This window comes from Tauraco erythrolophus, chromosome Z (genome assembly GCF_009769465.1).
Source record: "Tauraco erythrolophus isolate bTauEry1 chromosome Z, bTauEry1.pri, whole genome shotgun sequence".
Lineage (NCBI taxonomy): Eukaryota > Metazoa > Chordata > Aves > Musophagiformes > Musophagidae > Tauraco > Tauraco erythrolophus.
The window spans coordinates 90,978,304-91,005,068 of record NC_141496.1 but is presented as its reverse complement, the minus strand read 5'-3'; the positions used below and the strand labels follow the sequence as shown (position 1 = coordinate 91,005,068).

At 37.5% G+C, this 26,765-nt stretch overlaps 1 protein-coding gene across 1 annotated transcript in view; it reads right to left on the bottom strand.

The window, feature by feature from the left end:
• Positions 1-26,765, bottom strand: part of PTPRD (protein tyrosine phosphatase receptor type D) — a 230,889-nt gene that overhangs the window by 196,544 nt on the left and 7,580 nt on the right. The window contains exons 3-4 of the mRNA XM_086629922.1: positions 25,095-25,240; positions 20,772-20,913 (exon numbers count right to left, since the gene is read on the bottom strand). Coding sequence (XP_086486048.1) covers positions 20,772-20,913; positions 25,095-25,240 — 288 coding nt within the window. The remainder of the gene's footprint in view (positions 1-20,771; positions 20,914-25,094; positions 25,241-26,765) is intronic.

Sequence of the window (26,765 nt, the reverse complement as noted above, 5' to 3'; positions counted from 1 at the left end):
TGTAGCTTTCCCTCTAAGTCTTTTGCCTCTCAGAACACTGTAGTATAGTTTTACAAGATGGGAAAAATATTTCAGCAGGTCTAAATCTTGTTTGTCAGAGAACAAAAATTTCAACTGAAGCTTCAATGCAGTGCGCTGAATCTACTGCAAACAGCGAAGCCTACAGCCAGTGCTGGACCATTCTACTAGAACAATTGTGTGCTTGTGTCAAACAGACCAACTGTACCTTTCCTTAAAAAAGATGTGCACAGCAAGTGCTGTGGGGAAAGCAGTCACCTGCTGCCTTCTGCTGTCTTGCTTGTACATCAAAATTTGACAACCTATGACACATCAAAGGCAGATTCACTGAGATGCTATTACAGATTAAGAAAACATTTGAAAAAGTTTTTGTTCTCCAAATATTTTTTCTACCTTTGTCTTCAATATTCTAATTTGATTTTCTTATACTGAGTATGGTGGTATCTCGTCATCTTTAAAAATCAGACTTTGAAATGGACAAAGCATCATCAGATGTATAACAGCTACTGGTACTCTCTGAAGCAATGCTTTGTCAGATTAATGAAAAATCTAACTCCTCTGTGTATGTAGTATGCTGTGTAACGATATTTCAGCTTCTTTATAACTGCTTTGTTTAATAGGCAACTGAGAAATATATTTTAATGCTTGATCATCATGACTTTAAAAAGTTAAACAGATTTTAAAGCACTTATTTGCTGGTAAATCCCTGTAAGTAATATCTTGACCAAATAAAAACAGTCCTTGCTCTTCGTCAAATGCAGCAAAGGGCAGAATCATTATTATTTATTTATTTTTTAATTTCATTTTTTCTTTTTCTATATCACTAACTACAGCAATGAAGAAGTCCCCAACTCTCAAGACTGAACCCAGTCTACTCAGCAGCAATAATACCATCTCTTTTTAAATTCGACCATCTCTTTTTAAACCAGTTCTGCTTCTGAGTGCTTTTAAATGAATATCAAACCAAGTTTCTGAAATTGAACGCACACTGTGTGGCCCTCATAAAATGGAATTGTATCTCTGTATTGAGATTTTGATTTTAGCCATCGAAAGTCAAGAAACGGAGATGTCCCACTGTCATTGTTTTAATATCTGTTGAGGCACATTATTTCTAATAACGTGATTTCTTGAAGAAGTGGTTGACAGAATAGATTTCTTTAATGGTGCCCAGGAAAAAGAGGAATTTGACAACTTAACAAGTTATTTCCAGATATATTGCCAAAAGAAAACACATCTTCTTAACAGTATTATTTTTAACGATTTTGCATTAGAAGTCACAGCCAACTTGCTGAATGAAAATTTTATGTTAGAACAGAGCATTCCTAAGTAAACAAAAGTTTTGATTTGTTGTACATTTAGGGAACAGGATATATGTTCTCACATTTCAGTAGCTAATGCATAAGACATTTGAGTATATGGCTGTTTAAGTAAACCAGCTTATACCTCATGCAACCAACGAAGGCTGAGATTTCTGCAAAGAAAGGCAGCAGTATCCTGGGCTGTGTGAACAGGGACAGAGCCAGGAATTATCAAGGCAGGAATTATTATTCCCGCTGTGCTCAGGGCTCATTAGACCACATCTGGTTGCTGATTACAGTTTTGGTGACCCCAATACAATAAAAATATAGGTAAAATGACAGGAGTTTCAGTAGCTAATGCATAAGACATTTGGGTATATGGCTGTTGGAGAGGAGCCCAGCTGCCTCTCCTCCATCCTTGACATCCGTGCTGGGGATGCTGTAGGGTGTGCCTACATCCCTCCTTCCCGCTGAACCAGCCCCTACTCGCAGGGGAAGGGCTGCAGCCCCGCTGCCCCAGTGGCCTTTCCTCAACTCCTGTCATTTTACCTACATTAAAACAATGACAGTGGGACATCAACGTAGGTCTATTTAGCATGTTTCATTACCTGACAGGTTAACATTTATGTAGGCTGCAAGTGCCATAAATAATCAGACCAAAGCAGTGGTCTTCATATTAAAGGGATTCTGGTTTGTATTTCTTTGGGAGCTTTTTTTTTTTTTTTTTTTTTGACTTTAGAGCTCAGAGCTGTTTATCTTATTTTTTTTTTTTTAATTACAAAGAGATGCAGAAATGTCAGACACTTGCTCTTGAAACTATTTTACCACCATGTTATACAGTTTATGAAGCTGCCTTTCCACAGATATCTGTCAAGAACATAAAACAGTCACTGTATGTGACTGAAAAGACATTTAGCTTAGTACACATCTTCTGTTAATGGCCATGATCAGACGTAGAGGTAAGTGTAACAGGACAAATATATCACGAACCTTTCTCCATGCATTATCCCAGTGTCCCGTGACCTGAAGCTCAGGGACCTGTTGTATTGTGTACTCTCAAAAAACACACTCCTGTGTACTCCTAGAACAGAAAGGTGGAGCTATTCCTTCTTCCATTATCTTCTACGTTTTATATTGGAGATCTATAATCCTACATCTGTAAATTTCATAAACATCTGGATTTGCTAAAAGTGGGGGGAGGCTCAGGTACTAATGACCTGGAATACACTCTGCAAATGAAATTTAGTCAGTCCCCACAGGTGTTTGACACACATCACTTCTACCTAATCTCATATTTACCAACTCATAGGAGGTATTAAAATCCTTTTAAAAAGAACTGCTTGCTGACCCGCTCAGCTGAAGACATGCTTGCCTTGACAGAAATAAATGTATACGAAATGAGAATGGGCAGAATTTAAAAAAAAAAAAAAAAAAAAAAAATATCAGTGCCAAAATAAGTGGCAATAATATAAATGAAAAAAGAAATCATGTGTTCGTGATGCCATTTCCAATGGATGGCTTTCCAGTTCCCATTTTGCTTTACAAATGCATGCTCATATTGCCAAATTTCATGGAAACGAGCAGCACAGCCATTTAAAAGACATCAAACAAACATCCTTTTTATTACAGCGAAATGCAAATATCAAGTCTTAACAAGTAAATCTAGGGTCTGTAATTTTAAAACAGCAATAACAATAACCTCGGGCTATGTTTTCATTTTGCGGTTGACTTTATGAGAAGCAACTGTTATTTCTGTGTGGCACTTCCACGAGTCAGAGGCACGCTCATTCCAGTTAAAACAGCGGTACCCTGGCAGTTCTTGTGATGGAAAGTGAATGATTATTGGTAAATCCAACCACACTGCCCCTCGCGCTGCCTGTGACAAGGCTTCTAACCTATTTCAAATTTAAGCGTCAGGGTTTGCACAAACATTTCTCAGGAAGATTAGAACTAAGTAGGAATATCAGTGAACCTTGTGATAAAATTCTGTAAGTAGAAAAGCTCTAATAAATTCCCTCAAAATCCAGGTAATTATACCGGAAGTTTCTTAACAAACAGCTAGAAGACAGCAATGAATGGTTTGCCTATCCTCCACAGACACACAAAAATGCACTTTTATTTCAGAAGACAGGAGTTTTACAGGTAGAGCTACCCTCTATACGAGTTTTAAACAGTTGAAGAATACATAAAAGCAAAGAGATTCTGTCCCTGAGACAGATGAGACACTTTTGCCTTTGTAGATATAAAGATCTATTGTTGTCTTTGTATGTACAAGAAACCCGTATAAGGAACAAATAGTTACATGCACACTTAATTGTAATTTCCAGATGGAACTAACTGATATAATAACTTAAAATAATAATGATAAAAAGATTGCAAGCTGGTAGAACTTCAGGATGACTGAATACCTTAAAACAGCAGCAACAACTGTAGAAAAGTTTACATTTGGGACTTGTGGAGAACAACATGCAAATTTGTTCAGTGTATTCTATAGAACAGGTAGTATACAGAGCAAACGCTTTGAATTAGTACCAAAGGAAGAGTAAGAAGTTTAAAACTGTGTTTAATACTGCTTAGACTACAAACACCTTGTTTCTATTTCAATATTGCCATGGAAAATTCTGACAAGTCATATGCTAGACCCAAAACTCGAAGATGAAGAAGCCACTGCCATTACTTTAGTTTGAGACAGTTTTATTCACTTTCTTCATAGTCAAATTTCATTTATAGTTAATTTTAAGGGTCTCGGAGAAACTATGGTGCTATATGTTTTTTTCTGGAGCCTATTCTCCAATGGAATTTTTCATTCTTTAGCCCTGAGCACCAAGTCTTCAAGCCCACTTACCTCTACGGGATTCCTCAGAGTCATTAAAGGAAATGTTAAGTTTGACAGCCAGACTCTACAGCAAAAGCACCTACCTTACTAAAATATGATTAATTTTTACAAGACAATAATCATCGTGGTCACAATAAATAGACAGAAAGGCCCATTGTGAATACCTTTGTATTTCTCATACATGGGCAAATTAAACCAGAATGAGCCTGGTGACCTCACGCCTCTAAGGAGCTGGAAAAAAAAAAAATTGGACTGGAAACTTCATATTCAAAATCCCATGAGCGGCATAAAATCTTCTTTTTATTTCTGACAAAACCCCAACTTACAAGGAAGATGTTACAATATTTAATAATGTTAATAACTAATAATATTAGTATCATAATACAATATTAATCAATAATTAATAATTTCAATTATTTATTTAACTGAAAACCAGATATGTGGATCAGTTTATCTAATGGATAAACTACCTGAAAAGTTTAAACTGAAACTGCATAACTGCTAAACTGAATAACTGTTAAAACTGATAAACTGAATAACTGATAAACTAACTGAAAGTTATTCAACACGTCTTGATAAAGCCCGGGACAAGAACCATCCATTCAGAACTCACATGTCCTATACCAGTTTTTCTCCAGCTATCTGAAGCCTTAGTTTAAAGAGATAGCTGCTCTCTCAAAATCCAGAACTACAACTCAACCCGTACGATGGTTGGAATGGGTGACAGGCCTATCACGTGCCTTTAGCAGAAACTTTTTTCCCCACTCGTTAACAAACCTTTCCAAACACCCACCTCGTGTCGCTGGAGGCATGCCAAACCTGCAGAACTCTCAAAGAACAGCAGAGAAGAACGTCTAACTTCCACATCTTGGAAAATACACACACCTAACAAATTTACCATAATGCAGGTAATGTTGAGAGGGGCAATTTAACACAAATCAACTCCACCAGCAGCCAAACTGGGAAAAAAAGGGCAAGGTTCAAGCACTTGATTTTGTTATCCATTCCTACATCACCACGTTATGTCATAAACTAATGTGGCCAAGCGTAGAAAGCGTGTCCCCTAACTAGTTAGCAACACTAACTAGTTCTGCCATTGACTAGCCCTGCTTATATTGGCCTTTTTAACAACAGCAGGATTCGAGTGCAGCAGTTGCACAGATAACAGCTCTTGGGTGCCTATTTTGCTTCAAATATGGTTCTGTTAATATGGTTCTGCCACATCCTGAAAGTACGTGCTGATGATAATTTACGTAGAAAAACTCAGCATCAAAAAATGGTAAGAGGCATCCCAGCCTGCATTCATAGCTTGACCATATGAAATAAAAAAAAAAAGAGAGAGAAAATAATTATTTTTGCCCAGAGTTCACAATTCTCATTTGCCTTAGTAATGCTATCTTATTTAATGTGTAGGAACCACGATTTATTTTAAGTAGAGAAATGTGGTTTTGAAAGTTTTTCTATTTATTTCTTGAATAATAAAAATAAATAGTCTAGCGTAATTTTCTTAAGATGAAATAAACTTATTGTATATTCTTTTGGAGCTGGATGAACTTAAATTCCATCCACTGACATCCACCTCTTGATTCCACTCTCAGGATTCTTCATGTCTCTCACAGCATCTGCCACTACACAAAATTGGGTCAGTGTCTAAAAGCCAAAATGAAAGAGCACTAGGGATCTCGATTGTAGGTCTTCAATGATTTAATAAATGGCCTTTTCATCAGAAAGTTCCTTGTAATTACTCTAATATCAAGGCATACTACTTCCTACATGAAAAATAAGTTAGTTAGCAGTTTTTCGTTAAAATTCATGAAAAAAAAAAATTTACGTGCCATAAACAAAAGTTTCACGCACTACTCATCACGATCATTTTGTCAAAGTCAATAAAATATTCTTAAAAATTATAAAGAGGTAATTAGCTGCCCATATTACTTAGCTAGCAGAGACTAAGTTGCCAGGACACAACCTTAACATATCACCACTGATTTTGCAGGATAACAAAATCCCTACTGATCTGGTGTGCAGCAATGAAAACATTGGAGAAGTTTCCTGTTACTCAGAGTTTTATCTAAATGCAGTATTCTAACACTTTGCTCTTAAACACAGCAGGAAATGTCATAACATAGCACAAACCCTGAATTATTTAAGCCTTCCTATAGGCACTTAGGCTGTATCTCTAGTAAAGGTAACTGTATGATGGAACAACGGGTTGAAGCATCTTGTCTCAATTCCAACTACTAGTAAAAAGGAAGACAGTAACTGAAATTCATTCATTAAATACTTATTTAATAAAATAGATTGGACAAAATGCCGAATTCCTTTTTTGAAACATTTTTCACAGTTCAAGATAAAAAGCACCTGAAAAAAGATATTTTGTTTCTAAGAGTAGAAGTTCTATACATTTATATTGCAGTATTTACATATTTTGTCTAACCTCCAATATAGGTTTGTTTTTTTTTTTTTTACCATCGCCTTTTTAGCTTATACCTAGGTTAACACTTTATATTTACAGTGAATTTGGTTTTATTCATCCCACTCCTTCTGTAAGATAGGGTATACGCTGCAGCCTTTGGCTATTAGAGTTCTATTTGCCTATGGTATCATGGTACAGTATCTCCAAATGATGCAAATGTGCCAGGAAAGAATAAATAAATTTTTTTCTAGAGCTATTCATATTAGTAAGACCTTCTCTGGTTGGAACAAGCAATTTGGGTGAGGTGAGGCTGGAATAGATTACACCCCTGAAGATTTTCAGGTACAGATACAGTAGCGAATCATTCCTCAAGTTATTCCTTTTGTCAGATTTTATCAAGGAGCAATAAACCTCATAATCTCCAAATCATATCCATTAACATCCCAGTTGATGGCAGGATTGCTCTTCCCCTCATCCCTTGTGTAACTCACAACCAGTTCATCACCTTTAGTTTACCAAAACTTTGGCATTTGAGAGACTGTTTTTATTTTTCTCACTCTTACTGCACTGTTTTAAAGAGTACTGTATCATAGTATACTGTGCTATATAACTAAGGCACAAACATAGTCTTCAACTTTTTGTATATTGTACAATTACTTTCTTCTAATTTTAAACATAAATAGAAATAAAAAAAACCCCACCACCTGTGGTGCATCAGGAATCACATAAAAAAGATTCGACATTTTTCAACAGAAAACAAAAAGCTTCTTAGAAATATAGAATCCATTTTCTGTCATTCATTTTCACTACTTCATTCTCCCTTCATCTGTAACCTCTGCTGAAAAACAACTCATTTAATTTCCTCTTTTTTTTCAGAAGGCTAACTTCACAGAGCACAAAAAATACCAAAGTGAATACTTTAAGCACACATAGAACCGGTATATGGAAAATTTGGTGATCTCTATCCAAATGTGTTTACCTACTTACTTAGCCACTTTATCTTTTGAGAACGTATTTTAAAATTCAAAATTCTAAAACATATAGAGATGAGGTCCCTCTCAAATGATGGTATAACTGTGCCTCAGAACAGGCACTATTATATTAGTGCTGAGGCACTACCCTCAGCAAGTTCGCCGATGACACCAAGCTGTGTGGTGCCGTCGACACGCTGGAAGGGAGGGATGCCATCCAGAGGGACCTCGACAGGCTGGAGAGGTGGGCCTGTGCCAACCTCATGAAGTTCAACCAGGCCAAATGCAAGGTCCTACATCTGGGTCGTGGCAATCCCAGGCACAAATACAGACTGGGCGGAGAATGGATCGAGAGCAGCCCTGAGGAGAAGGACTTGGGAGTACTGGTGGACAAGAAGCTCAATATGAGCCGGCAACGTGCTCTTGCGGCCCAGAAGGCCAACCGCGTCCTGGGCTGCATCAAGAGGAGCGTGGCCAGCAGGTCGAGGGAGGTGATTCTCCCCCTCTACTCTGCCCTCGTGAGACCTCACCTGGAGTACTGCGTGCAGTTCTGGAGCCCCCAACATAAGAAGGACATGGACCAGTTGGAGAGGGTCCAGAGGAGGGCCACGAAGATGATAAGAGGGCTGGAGCACCTTTCCTATGAGGACAGGCTGAAAGAGTTGGGGCTGTTCAGCCTGGAGAAGAGGAGGCTCCGGGGTGACCTTATAGCGGTCTTCCAGTACCTCAAGGGGGCCTACAGGAAAGATGGGGAGAGGCTGTTCAGGAGGGCCAGTTGTGATAGGACAAGGGGTAATGGTTTTAAAATAGAGGGAGGTAGATTCAGGTTGGATATTAGGAAAAAATTTTTTACCATGAGAGTTGTAGAACACTGGAACAGGTTGCCCAGAGAGGTGGTGGATGCTCCATCCCTGGAGATGTTCAAGGCCAGGTTGGACGAGGCCCTGAGCAACCTGATCTAGTTGGAGACATCCCTGTTCCTTGCAGGGGGGTTGGACTAGATGATCTTTGAAGGTCCCTTTCAGCCCTAACCATTCTATGATTCTATATAAGAGGACTGAAAAAAAAAAAACAACCCAAAAAGTTCTTTTACAATATGCAAATAATTTAAAACAAATTTTAAAAATTCTTCCAACCCAAACCATTCCATGATTCTGTGATTCTATGATCTAAGTATCCCTAGAAACAAAAAGTGCTCAATACCCACCAGAGGAACTACCAATAAGCCTAAATTTAGGTTTCTGGGTTTGAAAAATGTGAATGGTACAGCCTGAGACTTTTTTCTGCTCATTTTTTTTTGTGGTTTTGACATTTTGCAACTAATGACTAAACTCAAGATTTGACTGATATGAAATCCAGCTAAGAAGATCATTTTCTCACTGACTTCAACATACTCTCAATTCCGTCCTCTGTCTGCTACACGAAACACGCCACAACAACAAATGATTGCTTCTCAGCTTATTAATGGATTTTCTGCACTTGGCTTCATCTTCTTGCCATAAATCAAGTTCCAAGTGACAGCAGCTTTTTTGCAAGAAACTCCCTGGCAACTTTTCAGCCTCTCCATTCGCTTTCCTTGAAAGTCATTTTGCTGCAGGTATAATAAAGAGGATTCCCCAGATAGTCTTCTTGCTTATCTATACAGCCAAAACTCAAATAAATCTCTGTATGAACATTAAGATAGAGGTTGTCTATACAGCTTTGTTTATCTTAGAAGCTGGGCTGATAATGCCATTTAAGACAAGATGATGTATTTTATTAAAATAAATTACAGGCCTGGTGAACACATGGCAGGGCAACAGTTGAAACAATGGAATACGCAGGAGCTGAGTTTTTGAGCTTGGCACTAAGTTAGAAGCACTGAATTTCAAACAATTAAATACAGGATGTACTTTATAACTGCGATTCATAGCAGTGATCATAAAAAATTGATTTCTTTACAAGGATATTCACAGCAATGAGCAGTTCTTAGTCAAGTCAGATGGGATACTAAAATATGGCTGTACTGTTCCAGGACAAATTGCTTTTTGAAAGGCAGGGAATATGAATGAGCACAGAAAGAACAAGAATATTTTATGTTCAGATAAAAAACTTGCATTGATTGAAAATTAAGGGAATTGTGAAGCTAACATGTTTAGCATTCTCCTTTAAGTGTTCTTTTTTAATTACCTTTATGAATGGAATTAGAATAGAATAGAATAGAATAGAATAGAATAGAATAGAATAGAATAGAATAGAATAGAATAGAATAGAATAGAACAGAATAATTTCAGTTGGAAGGGATCTACAGTTAAATAACTGCCCGACCATTTCAGGCTTACCAAAAGTTAAAGAATGTTATTAAGGGCATTGCCCAAACGCCTCTCAAACACTGACAGGCTTTGGACATCAATCACCTCTCCAGGAGGCCTGTTCCAGTGTTTGACCACCCTCTCGGTAAACAAAATGCTTCCTAATATCCAGTCTGAACCTCCCCTGGCATATCTTTGAACCATTCCCACGCTTCCCATCACTTCCTATCACTTCTATCAGGGAGAAGAGATCAGCACCTCCCTCTCCACGTCCCCTCCTCAGGAACCTGTAGAGAGCAATAACCCTCAGTCTCCTTTTCCCCAAACCAGACAAACCCAGAGTCCTTAGCTGCTCCTTACAGGACATGCCTTCCAGCCCTTTCACCAGCTTTGTTGCCCTCCTTGGGATGCATTCAAGGACCTTCACATCCTTACTAAATTGTGGGGTCCAGAACTGCACACAGTACTCAAGGAAAGGCTGCACCAATGCTAAATACAGCAGGATAACCACCTCTTTTGACCAGCTGGTTATACTGTGTTTGATGCACCCCAGGATGCGTTTTGCCCTCTTGGCTGCCAGGGCACACTGCTGGCTCACGTGGAGCCTGCCATTGACCAGCACTCCCAGACCCCTTTCTGCATGCTGCTCTACAGCAACTTGTCTCCCAATTTAAACTTGTGCCCGGTGTTACTGTGTCCCAAGTGCAGAATCAGGCATTTGGAGTCATCAAATTTTATCCCGTTAATCCTTGTCCAGTGCTCCAATCTATCTAAGTCCTTTTGCAAGGCCTCTTGTCTCTCAGGTGAGTCAACAGCGCCTCCCAGTTTGGTATCATCAGCAAACTTGCTAATGGTGTATTCAACTTCTGCATCCAGATCATTGATAAATATATTGAACAGATCTGGCCCTCGAATTGAGCCCTGAGGAACACTGCTGGTGACAAGTAGCCAGCCAGATGTAGCCCCATTAACCACAACCCTTTGAGCCCTGCCCTTCAGCCAGTTCTTCACCCAGCACACCATGAACTCTCTCATGCCACAGCTGGACAACTTGTCCAGAAGGGTGCTGTGAGGGACACTACCGAAAGCCTTACTAAAATCTGCAAAAACTACATCCATCCTCTTTCCCTTTACCCCCTAGGCGAGTGACCGTATCATACAAGGCTATCACACAAACAGGACCTTCCCTTTGTGAACCCATGTTGTCTGTGTCTGACGGCTGCATTGTTCTTTAAATGCCTTTCAGTAGTACCCAGTATGATCTCCATAATTTTTCTGGGAGCTGAGGTTAGACTAACAGGTCTGTAGTTTCCTGGGTCTTCCCTCATGCCTTTTTCTGTAAATTAGAAGAACATTGGCTAGCTTCCAGTCAGCAGGGATCTCCCCAGACTCCCAAGACATCTGGTAGATGATTGAGAGGGGTCCTGCTGTAACAATAATAACAATAATTCAGATAAAAACAGTAATTCAGATATGCACTGTTAAGGCAGTATCTCCTGAAATGTGTCAATCCCATGAAAGACCACAGTGTCACAAGCCAGGATTCAGGTGCATCGATGGTCCTAATGAAACACTTGGATCTAGTCAGTGCTTTTTGACTGTATTTGACTGAAAAGCTTATTGAAATGCTTTGACTTGAAAAATTACCTCATTATTCTGTTCTGCTGTTGTCATATTAAGCATAGACTGACACTGTACATCACAAGATGCATTCCATATGAACAAAAGTGCTAAAATTCTACTATTACTATCTAACTTTATAAGGAACAGTAGATTCTATATAATAGTTTTACAGTAAATCATTTTAATGGCATAATTTAAATCACGATGGACTTAAACCACGATTTTGCACGACTTGTAAGTGAAGACAAAGAAACTCCATTTTTTACTGAACTAGTGAGCAGTAACTTTATTAATGCATCTTTGCTACAAAGATAAATGGAACAGCAGTAAGTCAGCTGCAGAACTTCACGTCAGTTTACAGCAAGCACTGAAATACCTGAAGTGATATATATCATAACAGGATTTTATATCCTACCTAAGCCTTAGAGTGTTCATAAAAGTTTCTCCCTCCCAGTACAGCCACTTAAATCACAGTTCTTTCAACACTAATGCAATGAAAACTTCTTCGCTTTGCTGTATCAATTAAAAGTCATTGCTTCAAATTTTTTTTATTACTAGTCCTAACAACGAAAATATTTTTGCTTTGACAAGATCCATTACATTTCAGCTTCCTTTTAATGTTTGTATGTTCGCCAAAAATATTTTAAATACTTCTGTGTGTATTCTTCTTTTTAGTTTTTGCTTCCTTTGTCAAATCTTTGAAAACTCAACAATCACAGTAATAAATACTATTTCATGACCTATTGCCAGGCTAAGCAGGCTGAAGTATTACATAAGCTTTCTTCAATTTCTAAATTATTTTTTCAGATATATGTGAAACGGTATTCTTACTAGGCTTTTTCTGTGTTTGAAGATTAGCACTTATTACATTAAAATGGATTTAATTTTACTGTCACTTCAGTACACTAGTGTCAAACATGTCCTACATTTCAGCAAACATTTCTGTCATCCTAGTGGTGCACTTGATAAGACCTGAGCGCTCACAGAAACCACTAGCCTGGAAAGAAAGTTGAAGACAAACCTACTACATGAATGTCTTTTTCTAGTAATTGCCTTGGGTTTATTACACCATATTAAGCATCTCATATGAATATTTGCTGTGATAACAATTAAATTGAAACTATCAAGCTGCTAATACCACTGGGTTCCTTATAGATACACTGACATTGGCAGGGGTTGAGCAACTAATCTTTGTATCGTCTCCTCAAACAGACAATCTCTACATTGCACTACTTTTTTTTTAAACCAATATGAAATACTGACATGAAAAAAATCCCTAGAGTTCTGCTTTTTCAATTAAAAGTCAATTTTGCGTTCACGTTGCGCAGTGATGACAATGACATTGCTAATTAGTATCATAAGAGATTTTTTAAGTGAGTGGGCATACAGACAGACAAACTGCACGCAGAATTGAGGACATGGCATTTGATTAATTGCACTGTCTTTCACTAAGGCACTGGCTTCAATTGAGACAGTGGTTTCAGGCCACCAAATAACGAAAGCTTGCCTAACCATAAACGCCAATACTGGACCAACAGGACCCTACACAAGACCAAATGCCTTAAACACATGCGTAACGACTAATCCCAGGAAAAGTGTTTGCATTCTCAAAGTTCTTGCTGTAAGAAAAATTATTTTGTACATGGGTTTTTTTGTATTAATTAAAACAGGCGAATGGCCTATAATTTTACAGAGAGATACAAAAAAAACCCCATATATTGCAAATCTGAATAACAATTTTATTTAAATTGAATTATCTTACATCCAGGCAGAAACTGGACAAAATTAGATTTTTAATGTATGTACACAGCACTGCAACATATCAAAATTGTAGCACAGAAGTCTAAAAGAAACTATCCTTATTCAGAACAACTAGTAGTTGTACACATAGATAATGACACACTTTTCCTTGCAAAGATCATTCATAATATCATATCTGTGTGCTGCTTGTATCTGGGTCAGTCTTTGAGGAACGTGATCAAAGCAGTAACCTGTTGTTATACAGCAGCTAATGGCTCTTCAGAGTCAGGAAATTTCATTTTAATTCTGTCCTTGCATCACCTGGTACCAGCTCTGCAAGGACAGACTGTGAGAAGAAATATTCCTTCTCCCCCTACTAATTCCCTTTTCATTGTTCTCATTGTCACTTGTTTCTGACAGGTTTCTGATGATATGAGGATGACAGTCTGGGAAAAGGGACTGAATCATCGTAGGTATCAATGAGTGGGAAAAAAAATATAACACAAAAATGAGTTTTAAAATTGATCTGCTCAGGATGGCCTAGTTTGTGTTTTCTAAGTGGCCAGCATATGCTCACTCTTGTTATCAAAAATGCCTATAACACTATATGCAGTCATCAGTTACTTGAACAGGAATACCAAAACGGGGGTCATGCTAAAATTAGTCATTGAGCTGTTGTCTGAAAGCATTTAACAGGTGTACATTCTTAGCCAAAACTGTCCGGTGAAGAATTCTTTCAAGTTAAATAGAACTGCTCTGCTTTTGTCTGGTATTACTTCAATTCCTCTTCTTAGATCACAACAACTGTCGGAGAGCTATGTATGAACTAGCACTCACATATTTCTTTTCTTTGATAGACATATAATAAGAACAAATATGATATAGCCCAGCCAGCTTACTGATTTCAAGCCAATGTTTATCTCTTAGGACCATCCATATTGCCCTATAAATGTCAGGCATAAATGATTTTCTACTAGTGCCAGTATTTCAAAAGCTAAAACCGATCCTATGCACATGTACAAATATGTGAAACTGAACTGGGTAATTTTATAGCATTGTATGGAAACCAGATTTTTGGCTAGATGAAGTTCAGTGACATGAAATTCAGTGAGGAATGGAAGGAAATAAAATAAACCTTCACAAAGTCATAATGGTAGCTAGTATTACTAGTTGACAGTAGAAAAACTCTCTGTGTATATTCATTGTGCAAATAAAACTGAACAATCAATCATGTTAAAAGAACGTACAGGACAACAAAGGGTTGAAAGAAACTTCATGAGTGAAAAAAAAAATTGTAAGGAGTAGTCAGGACAGTTTTCTCAAAAAAATTCTGATTACTATGGATACCTACTCGAGACATCTTAAAAGGTCTTGTAAGTTGATCAGCCTACTCGTGATTTTTGAAAGTAACTAATCTCTAAAAGTCTTGACTACAGAAATTTACAATCAAGAAAACTGTTACTGCTGTTTCATTCATAATTTTAAAGTGACTGCTATATTTTGTGTTAGAAGCTTTCTTACATATAGCTTTAAATTTATAATGACTGTGGCAAGTTCTTTATCACAAAATGGTGTGCAAGAAAAGGGAATATTTGTACATTTAAAATTAAGGGATAAAAAAGTGTAAGTAAAATACTGATTGAGGAGAAAAATACATTTGATAAAGTTTGCACTGAGGGATACGAGTGGAAATATAAAATAGTATTAACTGTAAAAAACATGAGGGGTGAGGTGCTTGCTAGAAACATCTTACTATACTTATAGTAGTTATGCAATCATTTTCATATATTTTAAATGATTACAAATATACCTTTTCAAGGAACTATACAGAAGTCAACAATAGATAACTGTGAAATCAGTAAGATCAAGTGTATATACCTAGAAGCTGAACTCAGTACTCTGCATGATATATTTACACTAATAGACCTTTATAGGTTTACTGATTGTTACAGAATTTATATGGTGCAGATTTTCTAAACTATTAAGATTAGTCACCACGTATATGCCCGCACTATAAAGGAACTTAGAAGTCAGTCATGGAAAACGGATCACGTATTTCACAAAATTATTCTTTTGTATCCTGTTCTGGCTAGTGGTTAAATCCCACCACCTCATCTTTATAAATATCCGAAATTGCTAAGTATTTCAAATTACAGTGCGTGGAAGGCAAATGTTTTATTTGCCAACATACATTCGCATACCCAAAGAAAATATTTCAAAATCGTTTCTAGCGTTACAGCTAGGAATTTCTGATGCTGCACTGCTTTGTAAGCCATTTCAAGAAATCTGCATGCCATTCTATAACCGCCTGTAAGGGACTTTTTTAAGCTTAAGTTGTATTGGCTACTTCTCCTTTTGTTTCACTATTTCACAAAATCCTTTTGTGTGACTGTCAAGCAGCTGTGCTTCGTTCCTTAATCTTCCTTGCACAGCTCCCCAGGAGAGAATTTACAACATAAACTGCAAAGTACCATTTTCACAGCAGGGACGACAGCGCTCCTCTTCGAAAAGACGCGCAATAAAAATGGGACTGTAATGAACATGCTAATTCTGGTCACAAGGTGCTACCTATAGCCTGATCACTGAAAGTTCATGAAGTTTGCGGGGCGAAAGATACTCCTTTGGCTCTTCAAAAGTCTTCTCATGCAATGTATGTTTGAGTTAAACGTCTTTCCAGTGCAGGAAGTCCTTGCACAGGTATTTTCTTGCTTTCCTTGTTTCTATTCACTCCACTTTCAAAAGTCTATCCTACTAGCAGCCCCCTGGCAATAATCACTACGACTCTACAGCAAACAGTTAAGTCAGATAAACACTGGTATACATCCTTTATACAGCTCCAGCTGGAACACAGCAAATTTCTCCTACCGTGCAGCTAATACCCAGAATATGTACAGTCCTTCCTCCCATTCGTCTAGAAATGAGAGACATCCCACAGCACATTTCCCAACATTATAGCCGTGCCACTCCATTTGTCTAATTTCCATGCCCTCAAAGATAGCTGTCCCACATGACAGATTACTTCAAAATAGTTGCTTCTCATTTCAGTACTACTGAGTACAGTGAAAATACAGAAATGAGTTTTTATTATCATTGAATCTATAGCTAGCAGCAGAAACCAAAAACGTAGCACCTTGGATTCATCATTTCTGGTTTTTGAGTTGGGTTTTTTTATCGTGGTTTGTTTTTTTGGTTTTTGTTTTTTTTTTTTTTTAAACAGTATGGAAATGTTCTGCACTTCTGAGAGTCTAATAAAATTCACCTCTCTCAATTATCTCAATCTCAATATCTGTGTATACCAATGGACAGGGAAACACTGCTCAGTAAATATTTCATTTTTTATTTTACGCAGCAATGACTGTTTGACATTAAATCAACCAGTTTCTAAAAAGCACAGAAAGGAATAACTGCCCTAGGCCCTTCTGACAGAAATTTTACTTTAATTCTTTCATCCTTATACAGCGCCCGTGCTACAAAGATGCTATATGCCAATATTTTTATAAAGCACTCTATGACCAACGATAATGGAAAAAACTGTGAGCTGAGAAAACAAACTGCCTTCTGCGTAAGTGCCCTGTGTAGCTTCTCTTTACTTCCCAGACAGCAAGGAAAACAAAGCAAGTAGCAGTGGCAGTAGCATGTACTTTGGAGTTCTGCTCTACTGGACCTTCTCCATCCTTCATCAAAACCTGCACTCGCCTGAGCTGCAATCACATACCTTCTCAGGAGGTAGTTGAAGCTAAGTTTCTTGAGGTCCTTATAGTCTTGGCAGAACAGTATCAAGGAATAATAATAGAAAAAAAAAAATTAAAAAAGCGAAAAGCAGAATTCCTTTAGAGTAAGAGCATTTTTACTAGAAGGAGGCACCTCATTTCTTCTTTCCTGAACTATGTAGGTGCTTACATATGACGCCAGAATCCTTGCTCCAGACCCATGAAAAATTTCTGCTATCTACCACTTCCAAGACCAAAAAGAAAACTGAGTCAGGAGGCTTTAAGAAGAAATGAATGGACAACAAAAGGAAATCTATTCCATCTTTGCTGTCTGCAGAGCACGGGAAGATCCTAAACTTTATTGTCTTTCATTGCCTACTGAACACTGATAATTTTGAACTAAAGAATCAAAGCACTGTTCCTCTCATAAGGTTCTCAGCAAAAATTTTTCAAAACAAAGAGCTTCAAAAAAACCAGCATAACTCCTCCTGTCTGGAAGGAGACTTCCAGACTTCCCTTTACAAGTTTTGCTTCCCTTCCAGTTCAGCATTTTAATGTGGGTGAATCTGTCCTGCAAAGCAGCTACCTTTTTTATATACAGAAAATCAAAAGCAGTTTCCATTTATCTCAGACATTCACTCTTGGTCCAGATTGCCACAATATTCAGCCTAGCAAGTAAAAGTTTAGCCTGGAACGTTTCCTGATTTACTCTGGTAACAGAAAAAAGTCCCAACACTTTGTCTCTGCTATGGCCTTGAAATGTCATCATCTACAGATGCCTTTTTTTGTGCTTTTTCCTTCTCACATGGTGAAGTTTCAAAACCCAGAAGCTAAAGACTTCATTTATATTCATAGTTCTTAGACTACCAAGTACTACAGATGGGTCACAGTATAAGAACCTCATGAAACAGGGTAAAACCTGTAGTGTGTAGAACTACTGTTACTCTATACTGCCACAGAGAGAAAACCTGACAAGTTTGGCTCTAAAAACATAGATTTATTGGCAAAAATGTGGCTGATCTGTCCTGCATAAACGATTTGTCGCAGTTAAGCTGGATTTAGTGAAGCAAATAAACAAGAAAAAATTAATAAAGGTAGATACTTCAAATCCTGGGAACATCCTGATTTCACCAACATCCCATATCAGTGTCACAACACTTGAGGGTTGAATCGTGGGTAAAAGCTGACTTCCTCCCCAGGGTACCCTCTTGTAAGAGGTACAAGTGCCAAGTTCAGGCTGTGATAGCACCATTATGGAAAGATGTGAAGAACATATGAAAGGTAGGCATATATCTTCCGCATCCAGAGCCACACACATCCCCCAGGGATGAGCAAAGCCTAACTGGACGACAGATCCAACTCACAGCACTCTGTTTTGCATTTGATTATGCCTGTTAATTCCTGTTCACATCTATGACACATAGCTATTCCCACAGCAGTGATGTGAGGCACGTAGACACTCTTTCCCACCAAGGCATAATCAGATGGAGTGTTCTCCACCAGCTACTACTGCAGACTGCATAAGACGAAGACTTGTGTAAGTGTGCAAGGTAGCAGCTTATAATAGAATTACTTATCTTCCAAGCTAGGGCCCTTGGCACTGGACTATCCTCTGTCTTGGAAAGCAACGTAGCAAGTCGTTGTACTTAAAGCACTTCAAAATTTTAACCCTGCCAAAATTTCCTTACAACGTCCTGTTATTCTGCATGGTCCTTGCTTTCTCTTATCTTACCGCTTTATCTAAATCTACAGTCTCAATAAGTCCATGAGCTCTCATATGTTCCCAGTCTCAGATTAAATCCATACATTTATTCCTGCCGCCGAAGTATATTCCAGCAGTTGCAAAAGCCATATATATTAGGGCTGGAAACAATACACAATCTCTCACATTTCACATTTTTAATTAGACAATTGTTTTTAATTAAATTTTAAATTTATTTAAATTTTTTTTACTTTATGAATAATAATGCAAATTTTTTGTTTATCAGGTATTTGCATATGCATATCATTATGCATGTTTTTTAAAACAGAATGTGATGCTAGCGTTGTCTGAAGTAGCACTGAGCTATCTGAATAAGAAATAGGCAGCAGAGCCACACATGCCTTACAAGAAATTGATTAAATAATCAATGGGACAAGCAAAGCAACAGATCACATTTTACAGTCAGTCAGTTTTGACACTCAGACAACTCTTCTGACTTTTTCAACCACTATGGTCCTCAGTAGAAAGATGAGAGCTGTTTCTTCGTCTCTACAAACCACAAAATGAGAAGTTTGGTCGGTCTAGAAAAGTATCTTTCAAAACACACGAATGGACCTTTCAAGACCAGAGAGTCTTGCAAATACATTTCAAGAAACTCTGAAGACCAAGAATACTACTTCCACCTGAGTTTTAACATTGTTTTTTGGGTTCCCCCACCCCACCCCTTCTTTCTTTTCCTATCTTCTTTTAATTTATCAAACTTCTAATGCAGTATGAAAACGTCATTTTATGTCCAACAGTGTGGAAGTTGTGCATAAAAATATCAGTTAATAAAGGGAAAACCTTATCTCAGGGAGTGAAGAATAGGTCCATGGTGCTGTTAAAACTGACCCTATCAATCTTCCCATTTGCACCAGGTAGACCGGGAAGAATTTTTAAAAGATAACAGAAAGAACAATCATGGCATTAGAGATAAGAACTTTAAACATTAAAAAGTTTCACTTACACCAGACTACCTCTAAGACAAAAATATGTCCGTACTTAGTGTTATTATTTGTTATATATGTACATAGTGTTGTTAGTTGACTTCAATAGTAATGCCAGGACTGTCCATACTGATTAAAATAGCTAATAAAAGTATAGAAATAAATATTCTTTTTTTCTTTTTTTTTCTTTTTTTGAATAAAAATCCAACTTCAGAGAAAAATAAGAAAAAAGAAACCTCCTTGAAACCCTACATTTGTTGGGATAGAAGTGTAAAAAAATTGATTAAATCATACATTCTACAGATTTTCTTCTAAATTATGTAAAGCTGTCTAATAATCTTCAAGTCCTATGAACAGATCTCTAGCAGTTAATTCTGCAAATCAAGTAATGCCATGTAATATCACAAGACAATACAGTAACCTTCAGTCACAAAAGCAACCCTGCAAACTGGAGAGTGTGATACTTCATGAAGTGTCTCCAATTCCAGTTTCCATTTATCTCCAGGTGACACAATGAAACAGTCAGGTCATTCGACTACCAGTATTTACTCCTCTGAGTAGTACCTAGACAGTAGACTTGACAGCACGTTCATATCCTCACCCTGGAAGGACAGCTGGAAAAACTTCTTGTCGAAGTAAGAATACAATTCAGGTGATGTATATTTGAAATGGAAGAAGCCCTCCTCCTTTTTATGTGTTGTATCTCCGGGGGAAAATCTTGTAGCAGCTTAAATTAACCTCACCTGAAAACAAACCACTGATGCAACTTTTCGAGCTCACTGTCAATTGGGCAAATTTCTGTGCAAATGCTGACCACACAAAGCTAAGCTACCCAGGGCAGTGCCAAAAGGTAAACCAAACGCATTCATAAAGCATCGCTTTTCGATCCAAAACTGATATAATAACCTGTTGTGCGTGGCACTTCTGTTGCACTTATTTCTTACTTCTTTTCTTCACTCTGATCTGTCCTACCCCACATACCCAGATTACCATTTTACGGTCAAAAATCAGAAGCACGATATTCAAGTATTACGTGAAAACTTTGCATTTAACAGCCTCAGGACTGTAATAACCCCTATTTGAAAAGAACTTGACTTTCCTAGAGAGAAACCTCTCTTTTACAGCAACATAGCATTTTTGGCTCTACAGAATAAACCAGCTATGTTCAGAAAGAACTTACCACGCAGAACAGTGAGCCTCGTGGATACACTTATCTCGCCAACACTATTGGAAGCCACACACTCATAAATAGCTTCATCCCGCGGCGTGCGCAGCGGCTGTATTCTGAGCACCGACCCGGACCCGTCGTCAAACTCTATTACCTATAGAAGGGAACAACAGCTGTCACAGATGTTGTTACAAATGCCTATCCCTCAGTTGACCTGCTAATGAGCAGTGACCCGTTGGCATTCGTGTCATCAAAGCCAGGTTCGTTTTTCAAACACGCATGCCAGCACAAATTCCACACGGATGGGAAAATGTTTAAGTGGCAACGGCTTGCCACATACATTGCTGCTCAGTGAGCATTCGAGGGCTGGTTTAAGAAAAGATGGGATGAAAAACAAACAATAAAAAACAGGACCCCAGCTAACAAGGACTGTAAGAAAGTATTCTGTAACTTGATGATGCTCTTTTATCTGGAAGGTCACCACCAGTCTCTCTGCATTCTCTTAGCTTAAGTACTCTACCTTCAAATGACAGTTACACTCACTTCAATTGCTGCAGGCTATATCCCCACTCTACTCACAGAGTGCAGTTCACTCATTCATTTAGCTCCAAAGTGAAAAAAAGGGTCAGCAATTTCCGAACAAGATAGAGCCACTTGATTTAGCTACGCATGTAACCCACAGAACGTAAGTAAATTTATCCAAGAATGTAGTAGAAAACATGTGACCAGTTAAGAGACTAAATAAAAAGGCTAAAGTTTAAAGTTTAGTTTTCAAATTGCAGTATTTACACAAGAAATATTAATTTTCATTCAAGCAAGAACCAATTGAACGGTTCTTATTTCCTTCTTGTTCTGTAGTCAGAGTCACATCAGATAGTGGTAAGTACTGAAGCATTCCAAGCATTGGCAAAGCCTTCCCAGTAATTAAGTAACAATATTAACCTATTTAATCCACTTTCAAAAAAAAAAATATTTGTCAATAACATATGTTAGTACTACCATCAGGTAAATGGCATTTAACAAGAAATATTCTCAAAAATAATTAATATTTGGCCATAATCTATGTACACATGCACAAAACAATTTACATATATGTCTATTTGCATATATGCTTGTGTCTGTATGTCTAGTTTACACACAAGTAATCTACTACACCTCTGTATTTGTAGAGACTAAGAAAGAAATAAAGTACGGGGTTGGGAGCCATGGTCATACACCCATTATCTTCCCATTTACAGTGTGGAAATTACTTAGTTTCTTATTAGCAGTAGCAGAGGTCTAAGAGGAAATAACACAAACCCCTGTTTTTTTCTGAGAAAAAAAATAGTTTGACAGCCCACAGTCTGTATTACTTTTCCTTGTTCTTTAAGCATAGCCATTGTCCTAAATAAACATAGACAACACAACATTTCCATCTGATTTTAGCAGAAACAAAAGAATAACTAGAAATCTTGATAAACTGAGATTTATGAGGAGAAGGAAAATTTCATAATCTTAAAGAAAACAGACTAACGATTTCTAGATAAAAAATGAAAGCATGGGATCCAAATAATCACAATCTTTACACTTAAAAAGAATAATTGTTATTGTTTGAATCTGAACGCTGAATAATCCTAGCTGGATAGCCAATAAAAATAATTGCAGCAGACTGGGTAGGGCAAATATTGCAGAGATTAAGTTTCACATTTTATGGACCATAAAATGGACTTATTTTTCCTGTGATTTCTTCCCCCTTGTGTACATTCCTCCCACCCCCCCATCTACTGAATGAGATTTATTTTTTTTTTTTAAAAAGCATGGATTTTTGAAGAAAACCAGCCTTATGTCACAGGGTAGGATGGTGCAATTTTTTAAACTTCTTTCTTTCCCCTTTGTTTCTTTTTAAGTTCCTCTGAGAAAGACCTCTTAAGTACCTTAAAGTAGATTTTCCTAATTCATGTTATTTGAACTTATTTGAAGCAAGAGGAGAAAAAATAAACTGTATCAAGTCCATTCACAGCATATACTTGCAATATAAATAAAAGATGAAAGATTAACAGCAAAGTCCCAGAAAATCTTATTGCAGCCTTTATTTTCAGAAACAAAGTATAGCTCTCACCACTATTCTCACTCAGTTGTGAGAATTAGCCTATGAGGGAGAACATTCCACATTCAACGATAATAATCTTCAAATACATGAACAGGCCACTGTCAAGAGAGAGGGAGTAAACTCTTTGTTCCCCCCTTGCTAGATCAGACAATTCCTATGTACATCAAGCTCCAGAAAAAAAGCTCAGGTTCCACACTAGGAAAAAAAAATATCTTGGCAAGGCTCATGAAGCAGCGCAGGAGGCTGCCCAAGTTCATTGCAGTTGGGTGGTGGAAATAACTCCCAGCATCCCAGGGAAAGCACGTGTATTACATGGCCCACTGAAGTCGTTTCCAGCTGTATTTACCAGGCTTCTCTGAAGACAAGTGGCCAGGTGAAATATTTTCATGTCTTGTATTACTAAGTAATCAAACTCAGCGAAATATACAAAATATTAATGTGAAAGAAGAAGAAAAGAAGCCCATCTAAATATTGACGCAGTCGACAATCTCCAGTGTTTCTTGTTTCCCACATGTTCCATGTGTCTTTTCTGAATCTCATTTCTACCTTTATTCTGTTTTCATTTGGAGATTCTACGGCAGGAATTAATAGCCTTGCTCTGGACAGGAAGGAAAGGTGCTTAAGGTATTGATGTTCTCTGCATGCTTTACAACTACTCTGTTCCGTGGTTATCATAAAAATTATAAAATACTTGGTAAGTGTTTTCTATTTATTTGAATTACATTCCCTCTTACTTGGCTATACAGCTTGTTGAACAGTCCACTAAAGGCATTTTTAAAACATTTTAAATTAGTCTTTTTATAGTTCCATTCAAATATTTTTTTATGGAAATAAAACTGTTTTATTTTTGCTTATTCTCCTAAAAAACAAGTACATAGGTACACAGAAAACAACATATGAAGCAAATAAACCACGACATACTGCAAAATAAAACTGAATCAACACAGTAAACACGTACATGCCCAATCTTTCACTGTTTAGAGCTCACCTCGAGTGAAAATTTTGTGACCAGAAGGGGATAAATTGTGTGGAGTTTATGATAAAAATTCTGTGTTAATCCCTCTAGCCAATTACAGCTTTGCATATGCTCTGCAAAGTGCAAACAATCCCTGGCACTAGGAAGCCACATTTAAATTCATGTTTTTATTTCTCATGTTGTAGTAAATATACAAGTAAAGAATTATATTGGTTAATTAACAAATCCCAATGCCTTTAAATGTTTTTTTTTTTCACAAAAAAAAAGGAATTAAAAAAATTCAGTTTATATAAGAAATTCAATTCTTTTGTGCTGACATAAATCTAACCTGAAAGCCAGGGTAAGCAATCTTCCCATATACTACTAAAAATTGACACAGAAGACTTCAATATTCAGTCAACTTTTGATGGGTATATCTTAGATCAGTCACTCATAAAATGCACGTCGCAACTGTTTGATGTACAAATTAGTCATCTTCCAAACAGGTTTGTCTGGGGTTTTTTACTGCAGAAGTCTGTTATTTAACAGTGAAAATAGTTTAGAGACACAGGGGAAATTATACTCTCTTAGTGCTGGTTTTGGTATTCATTCTACAAGCCTTCTCCCATTTTCTGAGTTTTTCTTCATGTTAAAGGTCAACCCATATTTGATATTAATTGCTCCTGCCACCAAAAGAGGAAATAATATTTGTTGTCTTATGTCCTCCAAATAACCAGTATCCCTCGAACAGATTATCTTCACTCTTTCCTTTAACTGAAGGCCGTGGAGAGAGAGGGAACAGCTTTCTCCAAAGCCTTTTCCTAGAGCATTGCGAAGAAAATAATCAAAAGCCAACAAGTTTTACATTTCCTCTTGAGCAGCAGGGACTACAACGTCCCTTTCATCTGCCTCCGCAACAGCGGTACGCAACCGCAGCCTAGGTCTGTTGGATGCTCACTGCCACAAAAGGAGGTGGCTTGGTCTCTGGAGACAGCAACCACTGCTCAAAACATTGTCCCCCATCTCCTTCAAGGAAAAGATGAACAGAGACACACCGAGGCGCCCCAGCTAGATGATGCTAGTTTAGGAAACAGCAGCAGCGGTTTTCCCTTTAACGGCGCTACGCGTAATCAGCCTGCAAAATAAAAACTTCACGAGACTGCTCTCACTAAATTATCCCCGACAGTCAGAGCTGTTTTGCTTAATCACTGATAATAAAGCACACACACTGGGATCAGAAGCGAGGCTGGAATTAATGTTTTTCAGAGGAACAGAACAATGGACCTAATACCTCAAATCTCTGATTGCTGACTTTCTTTCCCTTCTTGTTCCAGACAATTTTAGGTCTTGGATCTCCTGTGGCTTGACAGATGAATGAGGCGACTCCTCCAGAAACCCCTGTCTGGTCAACGGGAGTTCTTGTAAACTTTGGTGGTGCTGAAACAAACGAGAAAAATAACAGAATTAATCATCTCAGTGGTAAACATAAGAAAACCAAGCTATGTCAAGATTTCAAAATGAAAAAAAAAGAAGGAAACGTTTTCCTTCTCCAGTGACAGTATTCACCTGCCAGAGAAAGCATTAAAAAAAAATAACTAAAAGGTCAGGAAAGTACTTACAGATATAGCTAGCGAAATTTATATTAAAACGGAAATCTGAGAGCATCAGAATAGCAAGATCCCACATTATATTTTATCACCATTATAAATAAAAAATCCAATTTGTCTTCTGTTGCAAAACGAGCTCATCAATCAGCTGGAATAAGACCATGATTCATGACTTGATGTTATGATCGCCGGATGTCATGAAAACAGGATTTCCACCTTTGAGCCATTAAAATCAGTGACATTTAGCAGAAAGCATTTGTAAGTTTGCAGTGGTGGAGGTAAATGACTATGTATTAAGAGTCCACATAGAAAAGACTATAACAGAAGAGAGATTTATGCTTGGGCACAGTTTCACATATAGCCCCTGTTCACTCCCAAATTATTCTACTCTGTCAGGAAAAAAAAAAAAAAAAAGTGAAAAAGGATTCAACTGTTGCAACAACAGGAGAGGAGAAAGAAATGGAGAAATAGTTTTAAAATTATGAAAGGCATTTTAATTAATTATTCCCTTTTCTTCTATTTCTTTTACAACATAACTAAAATTAATTTATCAGCCTTGTGGTGAAACAAAACATTTGCACTTACATCAACACAAGACACAACTTCTAAAGATTTAATATAAAAATCTATGAGGTTATGTCTAAGCACAGCACAGAAATGTTGAAGAGTTCCTGTAAGTATTTACATCATTCCCTTTCCTAGCCAGGAAATTTTTAGAGATCCAATACACCTTAAGATGCTGATTTGAGTGATACGAAGTGAGCGCTTAGGGTCAATAAACAATAAAAAGTCCATGCCTTTGCTATATAGTCTTTCTCAGCTTTAAGTTGATATATGTAGTTGCTCTATAGCAGCTGTTGCAATTCCTTGTTGCTGTCACTTTCAACTTTCCGCAGTCAGCTCCTTTCTGTTATCAGCCTCTTCACTCTTCACCTTCCTCTCTTAATTCTGACAGTTATGTACCTGTACAGCACTAATTCTCATTTCTAAGTTGCTGCTCTTCACTTCCAATGTCTAATCCCTTATCCTGCTGCACTGGTCTATCCAGGGGTAAGACTTCTTGTCAGCATGTTTATTTAAATGCCAGAAACCCAGCAGACTACAAGTATGCATGTATGTAACAGTGGAAGAAACCCCGAAATGACTTAAAATGCCAAGAAAGTACGATGTGGCCATTATTATAAAACAAACTCAATATGTTGTTGTTATGTTGCTGCATTAAATATGAGAGTATGGGGATTGTCCTAAGTTTACGAAACAAAATGAGTCTTTTTACCCTACCCCTAATGTGTAACATACCAGTCACAAAGACATTTTTCAAAAAATGCGGTAAAATTATAACATTCCTGAAAATC